The sequence below is a fragment of the Haliotis cracherodii genome, unplaced genomic scaffold (genome assembly GCF_022045235.1).
Source record: "Haliotis cracherodii isolate W230 unplaced genomic scaffold, xgHalCrac1.p SCAF_3, whole genome shotgun sequence".
NCBI lineage: Eukaryota > Metazoa > Mollusca > Gastropoda > Lepetellida > Haliotidae > Haliotis > Haliotis cracherodii.
In genome coordinates, this window is record NW_027266286.1 from 4013452 (window position 1) to 4029935 (window position 16484).

At 41.7% G+C, this 16484-nt stretch overlaps 1 protein-coding gene across 1 annotated transcript in view; it reads right to left on the bottom strand.

The window, feature by feature from the left end:
- The window catches only part of LOC139473628 (adhesion G-protein coupled receptor D1-like), a 31628-nt gene that overhangs the window by 2113 nt on the left and 13031 nt on the right, over window positions 1-16484 (bottom strand). Inside the window, exons 12-21 of the mRNA XM_071256302.1 lie at window positions 16301-16372; window positions 15062-15179; window positions 7948-8125; window positions 6069-6221; window positions 5545-5668; window positions 4102-4205; window positions 3280-3379; window positions 2170-2320; window positions 1273-1339; window positions 912-978 (exon numbers count right to left, since the gene is read on the bottom strand). Coding sequence (XP_071112403.1) covers window positions 912-978; window positions 1273-1339; window positions 2170-2320; window positions 3280-3379; window positions 4102-4205; window positions 5545-5668; window positions 6069-6221; window positions 7948-8125; window positions 15062-15179; window positions 16301-16372 — 1134 coding nt within the window. The remainder of the gene's footprint in view (window positions 1-911; window positions 979-1272; window positions 1340-2169; window positions 2321-3279; window positions 3380-4101; window positions 4206-5544; window positions 5669-6068; window positions 6222-7947; window positions 8126-15061; window positions 15180-16300; window positions 16373-16484) is intronic.

Genomic DNA, 16484 nt, shown 5'->3' on the forward strand with positions numbered 1-16484 from the left:
AACCTACGATCGTGGGATCCTTCCATTCCAACAGGACGCACCTCATAGTGACTTGTGGCGCCTTAGACTACTGGGCCACCCTGTCCATCATTATTTCCCGATAGGCCTGAAGCCATCGTGTGCGGGACAGATTCGGTGAGGTGAGGTGAAATGGGGTTTAACGTCGCGTCCAAGATTATTGCACTTATATAGCGACGTGCATGTACGTGTGTGTGTTTGTGTGGCTGCTTGTACTAGTCCGGACTGATGCCAATTTATAGTGCTAGCTCACTGAGATACCATGCCGCAGTTTAACATGAATACCCGACTCAGACACAGTATACTGACTCCGAGCCGACCAGTCCTTGTTTTAGCCCGTTAATACCGAGAGCCAGACAGGGTAACATGATGGACCTTCTTTAACGTCTTTTGGTATGACGCGGCAGGTGATCGAACCCCGAATCTTCCGCTCTCCGGGCGGACGCTCTACCACTAGGCCACGAAGGCGGTCCTTGGGAGATCAGAATAACATGATGTAACAAGTACCATCTTTCAACGTCTTTTGGTATGACGCGGCCGGGGATCGAACCCCGGACCTTCCGCTCTCCGGGCGGACGCTCTACCACTAGACCACGGAGGCGGTCGGGATAGATTCGGAGCTTTGAGTGAGCGAATCCTTCTGATACCAAAGTTCACTCCTTTGAAAACTTCGCAGTGACATTACTCACTGTCTGTCAACGAGTATGTCTCTCAAGTGATATCCCGAATATTGTTAACTGTTGTGATTTCGAGGTCAACCCTTCACGGCAAGGAAATTCGACAGAAAAATTAATTTTTATGTTTTTTTTTTTGGTGTCAATGTCACATTTCATTTTAGCTTTTTGTAACACCCATATTCATTTGAACTTTTTGTGGCACCCATAGTTACTTACACAGACAACAAGGACTGCAGGCACAGCGAATGCCCAGATCGAATTATCCAGGGGAGACAACCAACACCTGGCACACAGACGAACAGCCGTTACATGTAATAGAATAAGGGACACTCTGACTAGAAACCTCTCTGCTCGGGAAACAACAAACTGAATCAAACTTAAGGATACATATTAGAATTTTAAAGTGTTCGCATGGCACAGTTGTTACGAGGGAAATTGACAAGAACAAAAATGCATATTTTTTGGTGTCATTACTTAATAAGAACATGGGAAGTATGTTCATATACTTTGTTATCACATATAGTGTCAGTGAAATAGTAAGTCGTACATGTACTTAGCAAACTTCCGATTCACTTACACGCCCATCTGTCCGAGATTCTCGTGGAACACCGGGAGAAGCGCACCGGCTGCCAGGAACGGCAACCCTTGGGAGGAAATAATGAGCGTCATGTTCAACTCCCAAATTAATAGTTTATAGACGTATTGACGATTGAACATCTATTACAAAACCAAACTAGTTCTAAAAGTAGTCGAGTTTCTTTCTTCTATTCTCGAGTTCTCCTCAACTCGCATTCCGGCACTTTGGCATAGTGAGCTTGATTCCAAAAGTCGAGATCGCAAGAATGTCCCTTACAGTATTCCATACTAATGCCTCTCGACCAGCCGTCATTCTACGGATTTCGAGATAATCACCCTTCTATTTTGTCCAAAACATGAATTATGTTTTTGCCAATAAGCGTGACATAATATTTATTTGGATTTCATTAGACATGATCTGACTTCGAACAAAATTACTTATTTCATAAAACGAATTCAGCCAAATGTAAAATGGTCTGGACTGGTGGAATAGTATCGTCTTTCGCTACCTATCGCCCTTTTTCGTAACGTCGACTTTTCTCGGAATGACACGTGTGACCACACATTAGTGTGTGAGTAGGTATTAAAGTGAGTGGTTGTTGTTTTACGCCGCGTTATGCAATATTCCAGCAATATCACGGCGGGGCACACCCGAAATGGCCTTCACACATTGAACCATTCGGCGAGAGGAGCGAAACCTTCAACCACCAGGCCTCCCTACCGGTCCTTGTGTGGCAGCCAAAACACCCCCAACTACAGTGTATAGATTTATATTTATATTTTAAAAAAACATCAGATTAAATTTGATCGGTCGTTAAGAGGAATAGTTTTGCCCGTTTTGGTGACCTTGATAACACATGGATTCGTGGCTACAGTGAGCAGAACTATGCGAACACACCCCATCCTATAGTGTAGAACACCTTCATCCGGCTCTCGGCGGTGAAGACGACGACAATCTGCATGAACAGCTGCACCCCCTCCACCAGCATCCAGCTGAACACCGCCATGTTGAAGTAGTAGAGCAGAACCGTCACCCCCACACACGCAGACTGGGGGCAGAAACATCTGGATCAGTGTCCACTCAAGCGCCTGTGAGGCGCTAGAAGGTTAACAAACACATTACCATCCTACCGGGTACCCATTTACTGCTGGGTGAACAGAGGCCATTTCGAACAAAGTCCCTTTCTCAAGGAGACACCACATGTGGGTCATGTGCTTCAGTGTGGGGCAGGACCGAAGCCCTAGAAACTCTCAGGAGTCAAGCTGCCGATACGGGGTCAACCATAAAAGGACTCTCCACGACCGACGTTGCTTAACTTCACCTGATTTGTGAGCTGTGCACAGGATCGCATGCCGCCACGTAAAACCGTCACCCTCACAGACGCAGAAACAGCAATCATCAGTCTGCTTCAATGGTCGACTCTCATAAATGCAAATGAGAGGATAAATGTTGTTTTAAGCCGCAGTCAGCAATATTCCAGCTGTATCACGGCAATGACAAAGCTTCCAGGCCAGTCAGACTACCTTATCCAGTATGTACTGGTACCCAGCAACCTATGCCAGTAAGAAATATTTTTGTTATGGATTGGGAACCGCGACGGCGTGGATCGTTCTCATAATATCAATCACTGGACTGTCTGGCCCAGATTTGATTATTTACAGGCCGCTCTCATTTAGCAGGAGAGCTATATTGCTGAGTGCGGCGTTAATCAAGACAGAAACAAGCAAAAAATTGGATCTTTTTTATGGATAAATAATTGAACATCATAAAAAATACATTGTTTTTTATAATCTTTTTGAAGGGTGGTCAGTTTGAAGCTTTGGCTGTAAACAATGGTTCCTGGCCAGACAGGCCACACAATCATTCAGGAATGATATTCAATATGCTGATACTTAGGCGATTATGCATTGGACGCTTTGGCAAAATACCCATTGTTCGCCCCCGCAGCTGTATTGGTTTCGTTAAAGGCGGTACAGCCTGGCTCACTGATGTAGTGCGCGGACTCACCGTTCCCCGGTCAATGGCCTCCTCCATCAGCAGCAGGATCTGGGCGCCGATGATGGACACTGCCAGATTCAGATGGATGAGAACTCGGTCTGTGTAGATCCTGCAATAAAGGGCACAGTGGAAGACTCTGAGACCCAATTGTGCTATGACGTCATAAAGATGTATGACGTTTACTTAAAGATTGATATGTGTGATGTCGTGTATCTCTATAGTAAATGGGGGCGGTCGGGTAGCCTAGTGATTAAAGCATTTGCTTGCCACGCCGAAGACCCGGGTTCGATTCCCGACGTGGGTACAATGTGTGAAGCCCATGGCATTTATGGCGTTCCCCGCCGTGATATTGCTGGAATACTGCTAAAAGCGGCGTAAAACCAAACTCACTCACTCACTCAAACATATGAGTGGGATCGGCGTGTTTCATATATTGGTGTGTTATTGTTTCAACAATGTCAGCTCCGTTCGTTTAACGGATGTTTATTTGAACATGAAGTGTAGCTTTTGGTCTAATAAGTAAGTAACACTTCGTGAATACACTTTGAATTGACCTTTAATTATATCGAAATTACCGTTATTTATCAGTGAACGGACTTCTCGATGTTATTGCAATATATCTCGAGTTTTACTTGTTATTCGCCAGCCTGGTTCCCTGGGTATGCTGCGCTGCCGCTCCTGTGTAGCGCCAGCGCAGCACACGCAGAGAACCAGGCTTGATATGTCCAAGTAAGTGCGAGACTTTCAGGTTGACGCGATATCTTGGAATAGTGACGGGGCCTAATGTCAGGAGGCAAGGAGTGTCTCCACTGTCATCGGGGCGGCACATACTTGAGAAACAGGAATGTAAGGACGGTGAGTATCGCACCCAGCAGTGACAGCGTGCACCCCACAAACGTGATCACCTCCAGCGCCTGCTCGTCGACGGAGGAGAGCTGAAACAACAAGGTGGTTTATATACTCACCAACAAAAGAAACGATAATACCATATATGTTGGTTAATAGATGACGAATTACTCGAGATATTAGATTGGTTAGATGTACAAACGAACATATATGGTATCTTGTTTGATAGGCATTACTTAGAAGTTGGCGGATGACAAGATAGACACAATTTTTATGGATAACAACTTCTTTAATACTGTAAAAAGCAACGTTTCGGTATAGATCCTTATACCGTTGTCAAGCAAGACATAACTTGTTTGAGAGGCATTACTTAGAAGTTGGCGGATGACAAGATAGACACAATTTTTATGGATAACAACTTCTTTAATACTGCAAAAAGCGACGTTTCGGTATAGATCAGTCTTGCTTGACAACGGTATAAGGATCTATACCGAAACGTCGCTTTTTGCAGTATTAAAGAAGTTGTTATCCATAAAAAATTGTGTCTATCTTGTCATATAGTGTGAATCGACGCTTATGAACGCATCACATGTGACGTCATAGACCGATGACTGGAGATGCACCATATGTCTCGTGCAGGATTAGCGTGTAAAGTTTGGTAATCAAATATTTGACAGCAAATCGTATTAATAATAAAGACACTCTGTGTAAACACTTTACTGATTGTTAGTTTTGTCGGAATCGTACACTGATTATAGAAATGGTTTTGTCGCTAATTTTTATAGGCAAACGTAATCAATCTGATATGACTATAAACAACCAAACAAAACAGAAACAAATATATCATTGTTTATTTAAAATAAACTACTTTTCAAGGGTCCTTCATGGATCCAGAAAAGCAACGACAAAAACAATATCCGTCAGTTTATTTATATCATTATTTTTATTTATTCTAAAACATGTACTGCCTCCAGTATAAGTGTACATCAATTATATACTCCTCAATATAAGGTAAGGAACGCCTACTTTTTCCATGACAATTGTAAATCTGACAGATTAACTTGTCATATGAAAAAAACGCGTGTTCTTTAACTTACTTTGAGTAGTATACTTTATCAGTGTTAGTTATATTCGTACGTACAATCGCAATCTTTATCTCAATAATTTAGACCCGTGAAGATCCGGGGTAGAATAGATCTTCAGCAACCCATGCTTGCCGTAAAAGACGACTATGCTTGTCCTAAGAGTCGACTAACGGGATCGGGTGGTCAGAAAGTGGTAAACAACCGAGACCTGCATAACTTCGTCCTTTCCTCTCACATCAAGCTGACTCGCCGTGATATAACTGAAACATTGATCAAAGCGGCGTTAAACCCAACTCACTTACTCACTCAACGCCGAGTACACCATGGTGTCCGACATACACACCTCGACAGCAACGACCTGCATCAATATGGCAAAGTTTGTCAGATGATTGCAGGAGCAGATAACTCCAGTATCCATGACAATTGTGCTGCATCCAATGTCTGACCATCTGGAATCGTCTTGGCCTCTGGAAATATGATTATCGAGATTATCACAGGAATTTGATTGTACCGTACTGATTTTAGGAAACGTGTACATTCTGACACGGGTTCATAAGGTAAGCGGGATACCGATGTCCTGTGACGTCATTATTCTGACGTCACTACTCTGACGTCAAAAATCATACTATCGACGATGCGCTTCAAGCCATTATCACACGTGTGAGTATTATGAACGTTAACGTCTTGAGTTTAAACGATTACAGACCGATATAAGATCCATTTAACAAAATATATTGCACTATCATAATATTATGAAACAAATAATCCAGTTGTTATAGTATAGTCAACAATACTGTTTTATGTTTATTTGTAAACATGAAAACAGTAATGATATGCTGTTTTAAAGGAATACGAAATATATACAACCTGTCTCCAAAATCCAGGAAAACACATTTTGGGATGACAGTATAATTATGTGGTTGGGACAAGCTGAAGGTCAAGTTGATCTGTTTCTGGTCTGTCGTGTTGCTAGGATACAAGGACACGCCCACAATATGGTTGCTAATTTTTATTTCGGCACTGAAATCGGAAGAAAACATTGAATGAAGGACACAGTCAAGTACGCAGCTATTGCTGTGCAACACGCATATACTTTAGATAAGTCCAGAGCTCCAGATAACCTTTTGAGCAATTGAGTTTTTACTCGGTTTCCATTTTAATTTGGTTATTACATTTTTCTCTAGGTAACCAATATTTTTTTCACTCATCTATTCATCACTCTATTGGATTTTTTCTCGAAATGAGTAAGCATTTTGATATTTAAAAAAATGAAATAGTGTTTTAGATGTAATGTAACGGTTCTAAATATAGGCTTGACTCGGAAAGCAAATTAGCTCGTAATTGTGTTTCGGAAATTAGCTCATCTGTACGCATGCTGATAAAAAGGTTCACTGGGTGTTTACGCGCGCCGTTTTCAAACAATTGCGTTTTCCATTTAATGCATGCATTTCTGCACGCAAGTTAATTGAAAGTAATTGGGTTTTAAATAGTTTTGGGGGGTATTTTATGCAAATACGCAGCTTATCTGTAGCTCTGATAAGTTTAAATATCGAAGCTAAGGTACGAAGTAAGTAAGGATAAGATATATGGATAAACAATTTCTATATAAAAATTGGGAGAGATGTTTCGGTGTAGATTCTAACAACGTGAACAATTTGTAAGAAGCTACACCGACACGTCACATCAACTTCTAAATGCCTCTCGAAGAAGGTTTGTGGGAAGGATTTGAAAATACAGCTACCTGACGACATGTTAGCTTAAAGGCTTTAAGACTCCGTGGTCTGGTGCCTATCTGCAGTCTCACTAGTAACTTGTTGGACACTGACTTCTTGAGACATTGCCTTGACATAACTGGAGCAATCGTTGACTGCTCGTCTGAGAGCCATCATTAATGTCGAAGTATTCCTTGTGATGCCAGGTTTACGAAGTGTTGTAATGGCTTCAATCAACGAGTTAGAACCGCCAATTAGATCGTCTAGTGACCCTTTAAAGGGAAACTCTGCTCACACAAGATGGCAGCCCCAGCTTACTTGATTCATGGTCTTCAAACACAATTTTGTTCATATTCGACCTCACAGTTAAATGAGTACATTGAATTTACAATCAATGGTTACCCCGATCACACAAAGAAGATGTTTCTCACATGGCGCTAATTACAACGTCTCGAGCTGGAATGGATATTAGCAGTAGACCGTGGGGAAAGTCACACATTAAATATGTGTTGTCTGCTAGATTACGTCACTTATTAGTGTGTTAGTGAGTTGAGTTTAACGCCGCCGCTATTCCAGTTATATCACGGCGTGTCAGCCTACTGTGGGTGTTTGCCCGAAGTGATGCAGGTCTCTGACATTTTACCACTTTAGTAAAACCCGCTAGCACGGGTATGATGCTGACAAACCAAGGAACATAATCGAGGCGAACAGAGATTTCGTTTCCGGCGTGTCCAAGAGACGCACAGCGAATTGCGGGGCCAATGACGACTGGGCCATTCGTGCCCCGTCGTCACATATTTTTAGCCACACTCTCATGGAATGCAACAATCTTGCCGTCGTTGAAGTAGGTTCGACCTACACATTGAACTACCTATACAAAAACGGGGTACAAATTGTGATGGGAATTCGATATGCTCGTCACCTGTTTTCACAACTGTGCTTCCAGTGGCACCCCATTATATTGCCAGGGGTACCCCAATATACAGCCAATAGCAATATCCTAAACATCGGTAACATATCTGAGAAATATCTACCCTGACGTATTTTCCGCCCAGGTAGCGTTGAAGTCGGTGGGGAAGATCTCGCCGATGCCCCTGAAGACGTTGCTGACGAGCGCGACGTTCCTGTCTGCCTGGGTGGACAGTACCATGGAACCCTCGGACATGAAGGTCAGGCGCTCGACCGGCTGCAGGGCGGACTTAACGGTCACTTCTGTGGGTGAGACAATAGAGATGATTTTACTAGCACTTCTATAGATAACACGATAGAGGTGATTTTATTGTAATTTCTACAGACACGATATAGTTCATAATACTGTCACTTCTATAGATCAGACAATGGACTTGGTTTTACTCTCACTTCTATAGATCACACAATGGAGTTGGTTTTACTGTCACTTCTATAGATAAGACAATGGACTTGGTTTTACTGTCACTTCTATAGATCAGACAGTGGAGTTGGTTTTACTGTCACTTCTATTGATCAGACCATGGACTTGGTTTTACTGTCACTTCTATAGATCAGACGGTGGAGTTGGTTTTACTGTCACTTCTATAGATCAGACAATGGACTTGGTTTTACTGTCACTTCTATAGATCAGACAGTGGAGTTGGTTTTACTGTCACTTCTATAGATCAGACAATGAAGTTGGTTTTACTGTCACTTCTATAGATCAGACAATGGACTTGGTTTTACTGTCACTTCTATAGATCAGACAGTGGAGTTGGTTTTACTGTCACTTCTATAGATCAGACAATGGAGTTGGTTTTACTGTCACTTCTATAATAAGACGATAGATTGGTTTTACTGTCACTCCGTGTGTTTGTCTTATCTATAGCAGTGACAGTAGAACCAACTCCATTGTCCGATCTTTAGAAGTGACAGTAAAACCAACACTTCTATAATACGACATTAGAGTTGGTTTTACTGTCACTTCTATAGATCACACAATGGAGTTGGTTTTACTGTCACTTCTATAGATCAGACAATGGACTTGGTTTTACTGTCCCTTCTATAGATCAGACAATGAAGTTGGTTTTACTGTCACTTCTATAGATCAGACAATGAAGTTGGTTTTACTGTCACTTCTATAGATCAGACAATGGACTTGGTTTTACTGTCACTTCTATGGATCAGACAATGAAGTTGGTTTAACTGTCACTTCTAAAGAAAAGACAATGGAGTTGGTTTTACTGTCACTTCTATAGATAAGACAATAGAGTTGGTTTTACTGTCACTTCTATAGATCAGACAATGGAGTTGGTTTTACTGTCACTTCTGTAGATCAGACAGTGGAGTTGGTTTTACTGTCACTTCTATAGACAAGACAATGGACTTGGTTTTACTGTCACTTCTATAGATCAGACAATGGAGTTGGTTTTACTGTCACTTCTATAGATAAGACAATGGACTTGGTTATACTGTCACTTCTATAGATCAGACAATGGAGTTGGTTTTACTGTAACTTCTATAGATCAGACAATGGAGTTGGTTTTACTGTCACGTCTATAGATCAGACACTAGAGTTGGTTTTACTGTCACTTCTATAGATCAGACAATAGAGTTGGTTTTACTGTCACTTCTATAGATCAGACAATGGAGTTGGTTTTACTGTCACGTCTATAGATCAGACACTAGAGTTGGTTTTACTGTCACTTCTATAGATAAGACAATGAAGTTGGTTTTACTGTCACTTCTATAGATCAGACAATGGAGTTGGTTTTACTGTCACGTCTATAGATCAGACACTAGAGTTGGTTTTACTGTCACTTCTATAGATAAGACAATGAAGTTGGTTTTACTGTCACTTCTATAGATCAGACAATAGAGTTGGTTTTACTGTCACTTCTATAGACCAGACACTAGAGTTGGTTTTACTGTCACTTCTATAGAACAGACACTACAGTTGGTTTTACTGTCACTTCTATAGATGAGACAATGGAGTTGGTTTTACTGTCACTTCTATAGATCAGACAGTGGAGTTGGTTTTACTGTCACTTCTATAGATGAGACAATGGAGTTGGTTTTACTGTCACTTCTGTAGATCAGACAGTGGAGTTGGTTTTACTGTCACTTCTGTAGATCAGACAATGGAGTTGGTTTTACTGTCACTTCTATAGATCAGACAATGGACTTGGTTTTACTGTCACTTCTATAGACCAGACAATGAAGTTGGTTTTACTGTCACTTCTATAGATCAGACAATGGAGTTGGTTTTACTGTCACTTCTATAGACCAGACAATGAAGTTGGTTTTACTGTCACTTCTATAGACCAGACACTAGAGTTGGTTTTACGGTCACTTCTATAGATCAGACACTAGAGTTGGTTTTACTGTCACTTCTATAGATCAGACGGTGGAGTTGGTTTTACTGTCACTTCTATAGATCAGACAATGGAGTTGGTTTTACTGTCACGTCTATAGATCAGACACTAGAGTTGGTTTTACTGTCACTTCTATAGATAAGACAATGAAGTTGGTTTTACTGTCACTTCTATAGATAAGACAATAGAGTTGGTTTTACTGTCACTTCTATAGATCAGACAATGAAGTTGGTTTTACTGTCACTTCTATAGATCAGACAATGGAGTTGGTTTTACTGTCACTTCTATAGATCAGACAATGAAGTTGGTTTTACTGTCACTTCTATAGACCAGAAACTAGAGTTGGTTTTACTGTCACTTCTATAGATCAGACAGTGGAGTTGGTTTTACTGTCACTTCTATAGATCAGACAGTGGAGTTGGTTTAACTGTCACTTCTATAGACAAGACAATGGAGTTGGTTTTACTGTCACTTCTATAGATCAGACAATGGAGTTGGTTTTACTGTCACTTCTATAGACCAGAAACTAGAGTTGGTTTTACTGTCACTTCTATAGAACAGACACTAGAGTTGGTTTTACTGTCACTTTTATAGATCAGACACTAGAGTTGGTTTTACTGTCACTTCTATAGTTCAGACAATGGACTTGGTTTTACTGTCACTTCTATAGACCAGACAATGAAGTTGGTTTAACTGTCACTTCTATAGACAAGACAATGGAGTTGATTTTACTGTCACTTCTATAGATCAGACAATGGAGTTGGTTTTACTGTCACTTCTATAGACCAGACAATGAAGTTGGTTTTACTGTCACTTCTATAGAACAGACACTACAGTTGGTTTTACTGTCACTTCTATAGACCAGAAACTAGAGTTGGTTTTACTGTCACTTCTATAGATCAGACGGTGGAGTTGGTTTTACTGTCACTTCTATAGACCAGACAATGAAGTTGGTTTTACTGTCACTTCTATAGATCAGACAATGGACTTGGTTTTACTGTCACTTCTATAGACCAGACAATGAAGTTGTTTTTTCTGTCACTTCTATAGATAAGACAATGGACTTGGTTTTACTGTCACTTCTATAGACCAGACAATGAAGTTGGTTTTACTGTCACTTCTATAGACCAGACACTAGAGTTGGTTTTACGGTCACTTCTATAGATCAGACACTAGATTTGGTTTTACTGTCACTTCTATAGATCAGACAGTGGAGTTGGTTTTACTGTCACTTCTATAGACAAGACAATGAAGTTGGTTTTACTGTCACTTCTATAGATCAGACAATGGACTTGGTTTTACTGTCACTTCTATAGATAAGACAGTGGAGTTGGTTTTCCTGTCACTTCTTCAAATACAGTTGATGTTATTTTCAATTTTATGTAGTGGTCGATAAATCTGTCACTTATATAGTGTGGTCGATAGTCCATTTTACATAGGTGAAATATGGGACTAAGTTGACTGTCACTTCTATTGTAAGATCGATACGTCTGATTGAACTGTCACTTCTGTACATTGGTCGATAGGCCATATACATAAGGTAAGTTATAGGGCTCAATTCACAGGCACGCCAACACCGGGGCTATATGCGGAGGCATTGCCCATTGGATGTCAACTGTTAACACACTCACTTACGAGGAATCGTGTTATGGGCTGTTCGTCATTTTTTAGTTATCCGATACCTACGATTGTTGTAAATGTTTCACTAAAGTTATATCTCAACCGTCAATCATACTTGTTGTATTGTCTAAAAGCAACATAACCTATTTTGATTTACGTCGACTCGAATATATAGACAAGGTATATAATACAGTAAACTACGGTTATAACGAACACGCTTAAAACGAAACGATGGATATAACGAATTTAATTTTTGGTCCTGGCCATTTGCTATATATATGCTAATAACGAACTACGGTTATAACAAACTATAATTGGCCGTCCCTTTGAGTTCGTTTTAACCGTAGTTTACTGTAATTATATAAAATGGCTGATATATAAAAGGCTTTCCGAATATGAAATATGTTTTTAATAGGATTTCACATTTGTAGAATGTCAACTAAATACTCAGACTTTTAACTACCGTTTTTTTCCACTATGTTGCAGGTTGTCATAGCAACATGCATGGGTGGCACTTTTTATCACGTTGTTACATCTTCCAGGATCAAACCAAGATTTGGGATGAGTACGTGAAGGGACATGTGAGCGAGTGATGTGGAGTTTGGACCAGTATCACAGTCACGTGACGGCGGCCAGTATTGATGGGGAAGGCAAGTGACGTTAGAACAAAAGTTTTATGAAAACATCAACGATTATCTGGCGAAACAGTTTCCATTAGGCGTAAAAGACAAACTAGTTGTGAAAAGATAGTGGGAAGTGAGTGAGTAAGGTGTCATGCCATCTTTAGCAATATTCCAGCAATATCACGCCCGGGGGTCACCAGAAATGGGCTTCACGCATTGTACCCATGTCGGGAATCGAACTCTGGTCTTCGGCGTGACGAGCGAACGCTTTCACCACTAGACTACCCGACCTCCAACGTAAAGGGATCACTGAACATCGGTAATCGCGAAAAGAGAAACACGTCCAGGCATGCCGGCTGCAACCGTCGCTCACACAAGTTGTAGAAACAAAGTAAGTGTTTAACACAGCACAGCAGTACTCCCACAACAGCACAGCAGTACTCCCAAAACAGCACAGAAGTACTCCCACAACAGCACAGCAGTACTCCTACAACAGCACAGCAGTACTCCCACAACAGCACAGCAGTACTCCCACAACAGCCTAGCAGTACTCCGACAAACGCACAGCAGTACTCCCAAAACAGCACAGAAGTACTCCCACAACAGCACAGCAATACTCCTACAACAGCACAGCAGTACTCCCACAACAGCTCAGCAGTACTCCGACAACAGCACAGCAGTACTCCTACAACAGCACAACAGTACTCCCACAACAGCACAGTAGTACTCCCAAAACAGCACAACAGTGCTCCCACAACAGCACAGCAGTATTCCCACAACAGCACAGCAGTACTCCTACAACAGCACTGCAGTACTCCTACAATAGCAGAGCAGTGCTCCTACAACAGCACAGCAGTACTCCCACAACAGCACAGCAGTGCTCCCAAAACAGCACAGCAGTGCTCCCACAACAGCACAGCAGTATTCCCAAAACAGCTCAGCAGGACTCCGACAACAGCACAGCAGTACTCCTGCAACAGCACAGCAGTACTCCTACAACAGCACAGCAGTGCTCCTACAACAGCACAGCAGTACTCCCACAAAAGCACAGCAGTACTCCCACAACAGCACAGCAGTATTCCCAAAACAGCACAGCAGTACTCCCACAACAGCACAGCAGTGCTCCGACAACAGCACAGCAGTGCTCCTACAACAGCACAGCAGTACTCCTACAACAGCACAGCAGTACCCGCAAAACAGCATAGCAGTACTCCTACAATAGCACAGCAGTGCTCCTACAACAGCACAGAAGTACTCCCACAACAGCACAGCAGTACTCCCACAATAGCACAGCAGTGCTCCTACAACAGCACAGCAGTGCTCCTACATAGCACAGTAGTACTCCTACAACAGCACAGCAGTACTCCTACAACAGCACAACAGTACTCCTACAACAGCACAGCCGTACTCCAAACAGCACAGCAGTACTCCTACAACAGCACAGCAGTACTCCTACATCAGCACAGCAGTACTCCCAAAACAGCACAGCAGTACTCCTACAACAGCACAGCAGTACTCCTACAACAGCACATTAGTACTCCTACTATAGCACAGCAGTACTCCTATAACAGCACAGCAGTACTCCGACAACAGCGGCGACTAACGGGATCGGGTGGTCAGGCTCGCTTGGTTGATGCATGTCAGCGTATCCCAAATTCCTGGATCGATGCTCATGATGTCAATCACTGGATAGTCTGGTCCAGACTCTATTAATCACATACCGCCGTCATATAGCTGGAATATTGCTGAGTGCAGCCTTAAACAACAAACAAATAAACGAAAACAACGGCGGCTGCAAACAAACGAGTCTTGACCAGACAATCCAGTGATGGACCAGACAATCCAATGACGCGATAGCCCATTAGCAGGTGGCGTTAAACAGAACGTGAACAGATGTATATGCACGGTGTATATTTGTGTCTAGCGTCATGTGTGAACATTGGGGGCGACCAAGGGGGTGCGGCTGCACTCATGGTCATCATGGAAGCGAATCTAGGATTCCATCCCACGACCCGAGTTGTGTATAATCAGATCCTAGTTCTCGCTATCGCTAAACATTCGAAACAAAGATCTGGTTATGTGGACATCCCTTTACGGGTCACGTCAGAACGACCTTTCATTCGACCAATCAAAGCGTCACTTACCAGATCATGAAAGTGACAATCGGAATGTGTTTTCTAATCATGCAACCTCGAAAACGTTAACACGGGGTATTCCGAACGACAGTTACGGCCCGTGCGACAGATTCCGTCAAAATTACAATCGCAACCATGTATTAGACATTCCGGAATGTTCGTTTGTTCAGTTTTCACAATTTTGATCGAGAACTGCGTCAACATATTTTTCAAGCATAGTCTGAATTGGAAGTTGCCAGGTTGAAACTAGTGCCGTAAAGCTAGAAAAAGATGCTTTCTATAGGCTGTTGTCGACTTCTTGTTAGTCATTTCAGTGGCCGGTCAAAGTTCGCGAAACGTCGTTCTGACGTGACCCGTAATGGGATGTCCTCTGATCTTTGTTTAGCGGCAGCGAGAACTTGCATGTTACAGAGGATACTGTGGTATAGTGGACAAGTGGAAGCTTACCGAAGTTGTCTCTCCTGTGTTGGATGTTGATGTCGGTGTCCCCGTCGAGGAGGTGGTCGGTGATCTTCCCCAGGACATTGTCCACAGACTGCACCAGAGACGGTAGCACCCCGGGGTCCTTTTAGTAGAAACACAGTTAAACTTCCTTATTCCGGAAATTCCGTTTCCGAACATTTCTATGAGGAACATCTGTATATTTCATTGGCGTATAAACCTTCATAGAGTGAGGGCCAAACTGAATGAACGACTATTTCTAATGTATGGAAACGATTGAAGTACCACATTAATCAGAAACAAAGCTTCTGTATTAATTCGTGCTGACATTGGCGTATTTTCTAGACCAAAATAAAACATTTTAAACAATTTTTTGATATGTTGATATTGTAATTAAAGTTTCATTAGAATATATCTACGGATGTAATTCTTCTTCAAATTCAACAATAACTGATTTCACGAAAAGGAGGCAATGAAGAAACGTGTGTAGATGTTTGTGTTTATCTTCAAAAGATTAGCATTTCCTGAATATTTTCAAAGGATCAGGATAAAAGACAGACGGAAGGAAATAAATAATGCGCATTCAGTTGATAAAAATGAAAATACTTGAAAACATTGTTAACCACATAAACACACATATTTAGATCATGTTAATTTAATATATATATATATATATATATATATATATATATATATATATATATATATATATATATATATATATATATATATATATATATATATGTTGTCAAGGTACGTATTCACGGGTATATTAAGTGATCAATAATATTTTGAAGTATTCCTGAAACATTTTTCCTTTATTCCGTGCGGCGTTCGCTGAATAGCAGAGAATGTGTATTATTTTACGCCGCTGTTATATTCCAACGCAATATATCAACAATATCACAGAAATGGTCTTCACACATTGTACCCATGTTGGGAATCAAATCCGGGTCTTCGGCTTTACGAGCGAACACTTTAACCATTAGGCTACCCCACCGCCCCTTTGGAGAGGAATAAAGTGAGTGAGTGAGTATGGTTTTACGCCGCTTTTAGCAATATTCCGGCAATATCACGGCGGGGGACACCAGAAATGGGCTTCACACATTGTACCCATGTCGGGAATCGAACCCGGGTCTTCGGCGTGACGAGCGAACGCTTTAACCACTTGGCTACCCGACCGCCCCAGAAGAATAAAGGGTATTGGGGAAGAAAGGGTATAGTAAGATTGCGTAAAGGACATACAGTTTCTGAGACATGTTCCCAGATGTCGTGGTTGTCGGGCCGCAGAAGGGTGTCGACAATGTCGCTGACGCTCTGCAATAGACAAAGACATTTGAATATCAATACAGTGGAACCTCGTTTGATCGGACTCTGTTAATCCGGAAACCCCACATTCCGGACAATCTTGATAAAAAAAAGTGTATAT